Source organism: Salvelinus sp. IW2-2015, unplaced genomic scaffold (genome assembly GCF_002910315.2).
Source record: "Salvelinus sp. IW2-2015 unplaced genomic scaffold, ASM291031v2 Un_scaffold7164, whole genome shotgun sequence".
Taxonomy (NCBI): Eukaryota; Metazoa; Chordata; class Actinopteri; order Salmoniformes; family Salmonidae; genus Salvelinus; species Salvelinus sp. IW2-2015.
Genome location: NW_019948424.1, coordinates 1 through 11,351, shown reverse-complemented (window position 1 = coordinate 11,351; position 11,351 = coordinate 1). Strand labels below are relative to the sequence as shown.

At 47.2% G+C, this 11,351-nt stretch overlaps 1 protein-coding gene across 1 annotated transcript in view; it reads left to right on the top strand.

Moving 5' to 3' along the window:
- The window catches only part of LOC112079186 (mitochondrial cardiolipin hydrolase-like), a 7,974-nt gene extending 6,837 nt beyond the window's left edge, over window positions 1–1,137 (top strand). Inside the window, 1 exon segment of the mRNA XM_024145207.2 lies at window positions 282–1,137. Within this exon segment, the coding sequence (XP_024000975.2) occupies window positions 282–541 (260 nt within the window). The 3' untranslated portion in view covers window positions 542–1,137.
- The last annotated feature ends 10,214 nt before the right edge of the window (window positions 1,138–11,351 follow it).

The following is an 11,351-nucleotide window of genomic DNA, read 5'->3' as shown; positions in this document are numbered from 1 at the left end:
TACCTAGTCCACCCAGTTTGTGCCTGCATTGTGGTTATGGAGTCATCCGCCTCCCAGCACAGCAGAAGGTCGGAGGTAACTCTGGGTCCTATCCACGGAGCATTTTCCTACATAGATGAGGAACAGAGGAGAGCAGACAGCTTGCGCCCATTCATAATTTGTCTGTCCTGGTTTCCATCAGGATGACGATGCCGATTGTTTCACTCACTACAACCCTTAAAACTGTATTCATAATATAGCATGGCCCCTCTCATCCTGTGTATTCCCCTTCCATTCCCCAGGCATCTGTGTGAGGTGTGACTCCGGTGCCGTCCACATGCACCACAAGTTTGCCGTGGTGGACGGCCGGCGCCTAATCACCGGCTCCCTGAACTGGACCCTGACAGCCATCCAGAGCAACAAGGAGAACATCCTGGTCACGGAGGAACCAGACCTAGTCCTGCCCTTCATCACTGAGTTCCAGAGGCTCTGGGATGTCAATGACCCGGCTAGGAGACACAGGCCGTCCATCGCTGAGAAAACTGCTAGTTTAGTACTATAGAGAGACTGAGAGAAACATGGCTGAAATGTTTGTATGGTGCAGTAGCTAGTGGTTACTTTTGGTTTACCAACTGGTACGGTGATTGTGTAGATTATTTACAAATATTTTCCATTTGTGAGAAACCTGCTAGTTTAGTACTATGGATAGAAAGGTGTATGTATGGTCCTTATCCGGGACAGACCTGTCCAAATACAAATGGTGTTTATATAAGTGTAGTGTGGTACATTAGGATTGGGCAGTACTGGTCAAGTACATGATGTATAATTTGGGTAGCTTGCTATCTAGTAGTTTTATATATTATTTTTCAATCTCAGAGAAACCTGCTCATCCACATCTTATCAGAGAAACCAGCTTTCTTCGTCATGTAGATAGACTGAGAGAAACRTGGTTTTTATCTGTAGTTTCCTACTTCAGTAGAAGTAATATATTTTTGACAGATCAATCACTTCTTTACACTGGTGTGGGGATGATGTAGAAATGGGTAGTTTGATATTTTGTACTTGAAAGTTTTTTTGTAGTTTTACGTTGTTTACATTGAGGTATTTTGTTATTGTATGACACGATGTTGTATATATTTTAATACAAAGTAATTAGAATTCTGTTTTCATTTTTTTAATGTTATATTGGATAACTAAAAGATAGGAAATTGTTTTGTATGTTAAACGTTATATTTAAAATAGGATTTGATTACAGTATTTAGATAAAGATAGTGAGAATACTTAACATTAACTCAGTCCATCCTATGGCTTATCATTAAGAACCAGACAACTATGCCCAGTCAGAACAATTGCACTGRGAGATAAGTGGTGCATTGCAGTCACGCAGAAGATATTTGTAATGCTTCTCAGAGCACACAGCTCCAATTAAAAACCCACATCCACTCTACTGCAATATGGCAGGCTTCTTGCATCTCAATCCCCCTGAAGCTGTGTCCCAAATGACACCATATTCTCTATATAGTGCACTACTTTTGACCACACACCATAGGGCTCTGGTCAAAAGTAGTGCACTATATGAGTAGGGTGCCATTTGGCCTTGTGCCCAGGATCTGTAGCGTACTTCCATTTCTCATGCAGGAAGGAGCATTATTTATATGATCAGTCAGAGTCCTGGGTGGTACAGGCCAGTCAGCTAGACTATATCTTTCATATATCTCTGTGTCAGCTGGACTGTACTGTATACTAGACTGCCTTCATCACTGTGGGGGTGGACATTCAGAAGGCTGAATGAAGAATAATGCAGCATTCAGGTGCTAGTCGGAACTTCTCAGTAATACATAAGGCCCTATTCAATCAAACCCGTAGTGGGTTGGGTATCCTCCATGGTAAGATAGAAATACATTCCCACGGTTTAGTTAGTGGTATAAATATATCAACGGGTGTCTAATACACAGGGTTGCACCATTCTGGTAACTTTCCCTAAATTCCCCGGTTTTAAGGAAATCCTGGTAGGAGTTTTCTAGGATTTCTTATTCCCTCCTAATTCCAGGAATTTCCAACCAGGATTTGTGGAAAACCGGGAAATTTTGGTAAAGACCACTGGCAATTTGAAACCCTACTCATATACCTACATAGCACACTATCGCTGATACTAAAGCTGATTGTGTTTTTCTTTTAACTACGCTGTTCCCTGAATGTATTCTCATCTATATCGATTTAATATTTAGCAATGTAGGCCTACAATATTTGAGTAACTGTTGTAGAGGAAAAGGTGGAGAATCTTGTATTTGTTTGCCTGGTTGACTATACATTTCCTCTGAACTGTACCAATGTAAACTTTGTTGAACGAGAGGGAGAGAAAATAAGAAAACTAACAATACAACAAAAAGCAACAATGTTGAAATGCACAACGCGCATCCCTGTGCGCACAGCACTCGTTAACTACCTTTGAAGTTCAGCAAACGGGCAACACTACGTACAGAGTTTGTATGTTTAGAGGTTGTGTGAACGTGGATTCATTGCTGTTCTCTGAGTCGGTCTGTCGGTGACACTGGATTAATATAGAGAAACTTCCGCAGCCTTCCATATCGCAAAAATCTACGGAGGAACGAGCATGAGATCCGGGAGTACGGTGCAGTAGGCGAGAGAAAAGACAGACATCGAGTTGGAACGGGAGGAGGGAGTGGACGAAAAAACGATTCATACACTGGATTTGAGGTAAAGAAAAAAAAACGACAGTATTTTCAGGAGCATTTCTTATGAGGTTTTGTGTTTTGGTTCTTTTCATGCTGTAAAGCAATGAGATATTGGCCATATGGAAGCTCTGAGATGCATCACTTTCATTATTGTCAAACTCAAAGTTGAGTGTTTWTGATMATTTTTTCCCYACAATCAGTTTAGACTAGCACCGCTCGTGTGGTTTTGGGACAGCTGTTGCCTTCTGCCTGAGTTTCTCTATGTAAAAAGCTTTCAAMAAGTGCCTACAACCAGTGTTCTCATTATTTTGTATGCTTTAGGCCTACTATATCAAAGTAGAGTAGACTAGGCCTATGCGTACAGATATATTACCGTCAACTGTAAATAAATAAAATAACGAAAGCTGTTGGAAAGCTGTTGCACCAACTTGAATTTGGGGAAGTATTTGCCTTACGGTGTACAAGCATGGCAGTTTCCAACGGTACATGAACATTCTCTATAGTCTATTTGCCGTACATGCATGATATTGTAATGGGTGCGTTCCAAATGGCACTCCCCAGTGCACCACTTGGAAATAGGGTGCCATTCGGGGATATTACCACTTGGAAGATGGTGCCATTCCGCAAAACACAACCATAAATTGTTTTAGTCATCATATCCCGGTTGGGTAGAATTAAAAGCGTACCATACTCAAAGAAGTGACCTCCATTTACCTTTTCCATCACAAAACAAACACACACACTCGCTTATGGTGGTCTGATCAGAAGATTAGTGCACTGTAGATTAGGAAAGTGGGTTTTAATTTTAGATGATGACTATGTTACATTGATGGAATAGTTGATATGTCTGATTGCTTCCCTGCTTCTACTACACTGTGATCTCAAGTCCTTCTCTGGGTCACTTCCACCTACCTTGCTCACACTCCGACGAACCAATTCGATTCCAGCCCTCACGGCTTGCCGAGCGACATCCATTGGAAACTACGTCACCTTCGTACCATCGCTCTCGCCCCACTGTTACCTGTGGCAACTATCGTCCATCTTTGTGGACCTCAATCCATACCTCCAGTTCCTTTACAAGCGGGCCAGCTGGCATCACCTTCCATCCCATGCCCTTCGCTTTAGGCTACTCCTCGCTTGCTCTTGTGACCATGTTCCTTCACATGAAGGGAGGCGTACATCATTCACCTGCTCGTGGTATTATGCCACTCCTTGCATCACAGCCCAAAGGGGGCCTACATTGGCATAACTTTGATGCGGTTGGATCCTGCGCCCCGTCCAATTTCTCCCCATAAAGCGCTGCAAACACTACGCATTCGCCAACCCTGCACCACACGGGAATGGCCCGTTACGCACCACTTGACCGCATATAAGGTCGCTATTTGCTCCCGGCGCCGGCGCCGGCTGCCGCCACACAGCTTCAAGCACGCCCTTGGGCCTTTCTCTCTAGTCCGGCGCTCTACTGCGTATTCCCAGCTGTGCGTGCTCTGTTGCCGCCGCTCCTCTGTACAATGGCCTTTAGTCTTTGTTGGGTTCCCGGCAGATTGAGTCTCGTTTACTGCGCCTTGGATTGCCGTCCTTGCTGTGCGGAGCCTGGTTTGCCAACGCGACAAACGCGTCCTCGCTACCATCACGGCACCAAGACGCACCTGCCCTTCAGCTCCCAGCAGGCGCTCCCCTCCATATTGCTCCACGGCCAAGGCAGAGAGAGAGACGCATGGCCAACGATCTCAGCCGACGAGCACACAGTGAACCACTTCCTGGCGGCTCCATTTCCACTCGCTAAACAGACCCGATTGGAGCAGTATCAACCATCGTGAAGTCTTATCAGCGAGCCACTCGTCACAACTCTCGCCGCTCTTCCCGACATCCCAGTCCTCTTCACTTCTTTGCAGAAGGTCTGCACAGGCGAGCTTTCACGGCCCGTCGCTGAGCGACACCGAGCGTCCGCGATGCTTCTATGGTAAATGTCCTTTGTGGACTTCACGTCTGTGGTCTGTCGTACTTTACTGTTGACCGGACAGCTTAGAACTACCAACAAGCAGTTACCAGCCTTCTCAAAACCTTCGTTGCCCAGCCGCGAGATTTTCCCCCGGTTTCTCCACTCCCACTCGGCACCCAGTCACTCCAACTTACACCTCATCGTTTGCCACAAGCAGACAAACATGGCGACTTTGGTCTAACACTTACGTCCTACGCTGCTACACGCTCGTTAGACCCACGCCTATCCGTCAAACCCTTCGCTCGCTAATCATTGGCCCGCCAACTTACCGCCCGACGCACCGGGCACGTATGCCCTGGCATTCCCCTCGCCACCTCCAGGAGCCCCAACCCACCTTGAATGGTTTCGCTAGCTCACCTTTCCGACTACTTTCATCCATCTCAACCTCCTGCACATCACAACGCTCGACAGGGCAAAAACACACGCTGCTATGGCTAGCACACATTGCACACGAACAACAGTCAGCTTTCAACACGAGTCGACAACAGTGTCATCTCCACCCCACTTAGCAACAATGTCTCAGATTGGCAGGACAACAGGTCTCCTGTCACACACACACTCGCCCCACCAAAAAAGATGCCGCCGCTTTCTCTTGCTAACACAAGCATACTTAGCTTTGGTTACCCCTTTTCGTTAACCAACAATACTTGCCTTTCCCCGCTTAACAGGACTCTCCTCCACCCTGTAGCCATAACGCCTGCATGTCTCTTACAATCCCGCCGCTGCTGCACCGTCTCACATCTTCGCTCGCGCCTTAATCCCTGTTATAGCTTACATAGGCCTAATACCGGCTACTGCTGTTTGTACGACCCTCAACGATGGCCCGGGTGACACACCATGAAGCCTCACAGCTTGCCACAAGCCACCGCGCAAACACACCGGCCCTTCCCAGGATATTCTGCGTTCAACAGTCATCTCTGCTGCCCATTTTCACAAGATTCGCCCATCAATACACACATGCCAATCCTGTCGCTCTCATCTGTTCCGCTCAAGCTTACTCGCCTGGCTCCGTGCACTCACTCTTAATGGCGCGCAGGTAGGCGCTAGTGCCGTCTAGGACGCGGTCTCGGACACCTAGCTAGACGGAAACCGGTCCTGCACAGATCGAATCCCCGAGCTGACCACAGCCGTAAACAAGTCCTGGCTCGCTCCTCGCCTCTAAAAACGAACGCCAGTCTAACCACCTGGTTCCTACGGCCGTCACCTGCTCCGCAAACCACCACGCAATCCTTCTGTTTCTAACGCCGATGACCTTGCCTTGTCACACAACGTCACACAATCGTGCCGACTCCTGTTCTACACCACGTTCGACATCACGCAAACTTGCCTCGCCCACACCGATCTGCCATACCTTGTGCGTCTCGCGGTCTGTGACACGCGCCGTCCTGCACAGTACCTCTGACCAAATGTCTCCTAACGCAGCTGACGGCTGGGCCATAGGTGGCCTGCCTCATCGGCTTTCAGAAGCAACGATTCAACACTTCAACTTCGTCTCCGGGCGCGCAACACCATCCTGGCTGGATAGTTTCCTTGCAGTCAGCACTGGCCAACGCTTGCACCGCTCCCCCTCAACTCTGCAGACAATCTGCTGGCATTCGTCCGCCTTGGCTGCCTGATCACCACTGCACATCGTCTTAGTTCGACCTTTTTATTGTCCCCAGCACAAGGTGTAATGATAATGGTAATGATTCCATGGCTGTTGTTAATCAGCTTTTTGCACAGCTAGTGCCACAAGCTCGTCAGCGTGAGTATGGCGATTAATCTTTAGGCGAAGGAGACATGCTCACGAACAGGGATCCGTAAAACAAAATTTGGGTGCCACAACATTTCGGCCAAGCAAATACAGGCTTTCTTTGTGCGCATCTGGAACAATTTTTTCCTGTCTCGATCATTTATTTCAAGGCTCATGAACACACTGGCGCACCAAACACCTACATTTCTTGCGTTTGTATATTTTTGCTTCAGTCGCTATATTTAGTTTGTACCAACTCCTAAGTTTAAAGAAACATTTGCCCTTTGCCGTTAATTTCCCGTTACAACAAACCCACATATTCTTTAATGATCACTTGTTCCTAACACTGTCTCTCCTCATTAGGAGGGAGGATAATGCCACTATGTTCACAAAAGTAACAAGTGAAGGTCACGCACCGCGCTCACATCAGCTGTTTTTGACTCGATATCAATTTCTGCTTTGCTGAAAACTCAATTTAACCGATTACCAAATCTGGCAATTGGCCTACAACCGGCGCAAATCATCGAGGTTCACAAACTACAGTTTGGGCTTTCACAACAGTTCTTGCACAAAGTCCAGGAGTAGCAGTAAAGAAAGTAGCAGTTAAGTACAGTGCAAAAGACAAGTAGCCAGTAGATCACGCACCTAGAGTTGGAGTACACCTAAGTGCTACGCCTCCACGTCGTTACTTCTGATTCTGCTTGCTACTCGCACACCTCTACTGTCGCCTTACTCCTGATGGTCCAAACTTGCGTCGACACCACATAGGCCCGCGTCTCCATGCATGTTTCCTCGCATTTGTTCCGCGCACCACACCACAACTTGCCTGTTTGGCGACAGAGGCCCCGTGTACAAAGTAATTAAGCAGCCGTGCTAGCAGTCTGAATCACGCCCCAAGGCAGGGACGCGTATTTTGCATCTATCTTCCTCACCTGCGAGACGGATACCCATCACCCAGTTAACCAGAGGGCACATGACGCCTTCCATATCCCAAACCTGGATCAGTATCCATTCTGCGCCGGTGTCAGTACAGACTAATCAGCAGACCATGAATGAGCAATTCCTTGTTACGCTTGGCGGCGCTGGGTGTAGAGTAGACTTTCACTTCACCTGCCGCTAGGTTCAGATAACCAAAAGGTATATATTCCTATTTCTCAAAGCTCAATGAGCTGTCACTCGTTATCGCCTCGGACCAGCCCCCACTTCTCGTTTCTGCCAGACATCCTGGCGTCCTGACATCTTCGCTATCAGGAGTGCCAGACATGTCTTTCGTCTGACGAAGAACGGCTACTGCTACACAGCACAACGAAAGCACCTATCTGTGTACGCACACTTTGCCATCTCTGGCACCAGGTTTTTGTCACGTCGCAGATGTGTCGCTTTTCCTGTAAAATGATGTTCAGCTCTGTCCTATTCAGTCTCAACAGCTCAGCCCTCCTTCGGTGCGCATCAGAGCTGTTCGCCGGGGCGGACGGTCCATGGGCTTGTTAAAACTCTTGAAGATTCAGAATGGTTTTTTGTTCTCGGCATGCCTACATTCTTACACAACGTGCTAATTCCGGTCTACTCTGTGGCACAGATCCTACCCTGGCCTTTTCCTACTCCAGGACAGCAGCGGACTATAGCGCATGGACGCGGGGAGCGCGGACAGCGCTGATCACTCCTGCCGCTCCTTTATCTTGCATGATGCAGGACAGAATGGGGAGCGCTCGGCAGGCTGCGCGCAGCGCAGGAGTCTACTGGACGGGCACACCAACCTCGGCTCGACTCACGAACCCCGATATGTCGAACCTTCATCCCGTCCGACAATCAGCGCATACGTCAGCGCCTCCCAATGACTTTGACCAAATACATTGAATCGGTCCTCTCCTATCCAAAGCTCACCACGTTGATCGTCACGAAGTCGTCTCACCATGCAGCCTTAGCCGACAATAACATTTAGAACGGTCAGTTTCACCACATTTCCTGACATTTTAATCGCCCTTAGTACAAAATTCTGTCGTTAGCCCGTCCACGTTAGGATTCACACCCACGTTGGTAGTCTCTCACAGACCATGTGGTGGAAACTGGTCCCAGAATAATATTCAGAGCACGAACCATTATCCTTAGGTTCCAGCTTCATTCTCTGCTTCGAGTCCACATTCCGCCAGGCCGCGTCGGCAGGAAGGTGCTACCATACACTCACCAGTGTTAGTATTTCGTCAGCATTGCCTTAAAATTGTTGTGAAGGTTGCCGCGTCAGAAACTATTTTGGGCTAGCCCTTCACCAAGCCTTTCCACAATAAGGTGTGCGGCCCGCGCGCGTCGACACGTCTTGCGCACCATTCCTCCGTGCACATACGTTGGGGTGTAACTCAGTCGACAGCGCTTCGTTAGGCCTCCCTTCCCTCGCCACACACTTGTCACGGTCCGATCCCGGCCCAAACAACGAATTTCTATAGGAGTTCGTGTTCGCGTCAGGCGCGTTTGTGATGTGCGCCACTCCAGATCACCGTTTGACTTTGTTCCGGTGCCTTAACAAGGCCACTTTTGCCCACAACTTTGGAAAGTATGCTTGGGGTCATTGCTCCCAATTTGGAAGACTCATTTGCAAACCAAGCTTTAACTTCCTGAGCTGCATGGTCTGAGATGTTGCCTTCAAGATATCCACATAAACTGTCCTTTTCCTCAATTGTGCCATCTATTTTGTGAGGTGCAGCAGTCCCTCCTGCACCAAAGCACCCCCACGAAACATTGACGCTTGCCACCCCCGTGCTTCACGATGAAGATGGTGTTCTTCGGCCCCTTGCAAAGAAATCCCCCTTTTCCTCCAACATAACGGATGTCATTATGCTCAAACAGTTTCCATTTTTGTTTCATTCAGACCAGAGCGACATTTCTCCAAAAACAGTACGATCTTTTGCTCCCCATAGTCTGGCTTTTTTATTGGCGGTTTTGAGGCAGTGGCTTCTAACTTGCTGAGTGGCCCTTCAGGTTATATCGATTATTAGGACTCGTTTTACTGTGCCATATAGATACTTTGTACCTGTTTCCCTCCAGCATCTTCACCAAGGTCCTTTGCTGTTGTTTCTGGGATTGATTTTCACTTTTTCGCACCAAAGTAGTTCATCTCTAGGAGACAGGAATGAGGTCTCCTTCCATGAGCCGGTTATTACGCCTGCGTTTGTCCCCATGGTGTTTATACATGCGTACTAATTGTTTGTACAGGATGAACGTGGTACCTTCAGGCATTTTAGAAATTGCTCCCAAGCGATGCAACTAACTTGTGGAGGTCTACAATTTTCTCTGATGTGGTTGGCTGATTTCTGTTTGATTTTCCCATGATGTTCAAGCAAAGAGGCACTGAGTTATAAGAAAGGTAGGCCTGAAATGCATCCACAGGTTACACCTCCATTGACTGAAATTTAAAAAAACTATGTAAATAGCCTACAGAAAGCTTTCCTAAAGCCTTGACCATCTTTTTCTAGAATTTTTCCAAAAGCTGTTTAAAGGCACAGTCAACTTAGTGTATGTAAAACTTCTGACCCACTGGAATTGTGATACAGTGAATTAATAAATTGAAAAATCTGTCTAAACAATTGTTGGGCAAAATTACTTGTCCATGCCACAAAGTAGGATGGCCTAAACGATTTGCCAAAACTATAATTTGTTAACAAGACATTAATAATTGGGAGTGGTTGGAAAAAAAAACACGTTTTAATATGACTCCAACCTAAGTGTATGTAAACTTCTGACTTTCAACTTGTTGTGGGTGGAGGCACTAAAACAATATTGACCATTTGAAATTGCACACACTTCAAATTGGCCTTCTGGGCCACCATAATCATAACGTTCTTTAACTGGTCGTTCGGTACAGGGCACCGTTTCCGTGGGAATTAAACGTTTATAACAGTTTGGTGTGTCGTACTGAAACGCCAACCCCTGGTCTTAAGAGTTGCACTGCCTTTCAACTGTTTCCTCCTTAAACTCTGCTCCTAGATGGCGCTTTGGCGAGCGACCCCGGGTGCCGGCCAGCAGCAGACCCCAAGCCCAGAAGGATTGCCGCGCCGACCAGAACTTTGACTACATTGCGTTCAAGCTTGCTGATCATCAGGCAACAGCAAGCGTGGGGAGACCAGCTTACCTCTTCCGACTACGCTGATGACTCCTTTACCTCTGCCTTCCGTCTCACCGTGGGGGCATCGACTTCAAGGTTAAGACGCGTCTACCGCAACGAGATAGAGGCGTTCAGCGTTACAGATCTGGCGTTAAGATGCGGGTTTGATTTTGATTCATTAGGATCCCCGTTAGCCGACGCCAAATGGCGACAGCCAGTTCTTACTGGAAAAAGACAATACTTCACAAAAATGTATACATTAAAAACATTAAACATGTAGTGTGTGGTGCATCTATCAGTTTCCACAGACATGTCAGTACATAACACAACAAAGTAGGTCAGAGGCGTTGTGCCCGTGGAGGATGTTGCTTTATTTGGTTTTGAAACCATGTTTGCTGTTCACTTGCCCGCCTATATGAATAGGAGTTCCATGTCACTCTTTGGCTCTGCTCTTAATACTGTACGCTTTTCTTGAATTTCATTCTGGACCTTGGACTGTGAAAAATACTCCTGGTGGCAATGTCTGGCTGGGGTACATGTGTGTGTGTGTGTGGTTGGTGGTTGTGGCTGTGTGTGTGCTGTGTGTGTGTGTGCTGTGTCAGTTGCTGTGTGTTAAGCTGACTAATGCAAACTATTTGTAATTTTCCAACACATTCATTTTCTTATAAAAACTAAGACATGTAGTTCAGTCTCTCCTCAACTCTTTGCCAAGAGAAGGAACTGGCATGCATCCGTATTTCTATTAGCCCTCTGATTACACATGCAGAGCCAAACATGCCGCTCTGTTCCTGAGCCAGCGATGCACTTAACTAGGATCTTTCTTTGCAGCACTCGGACCACATACTG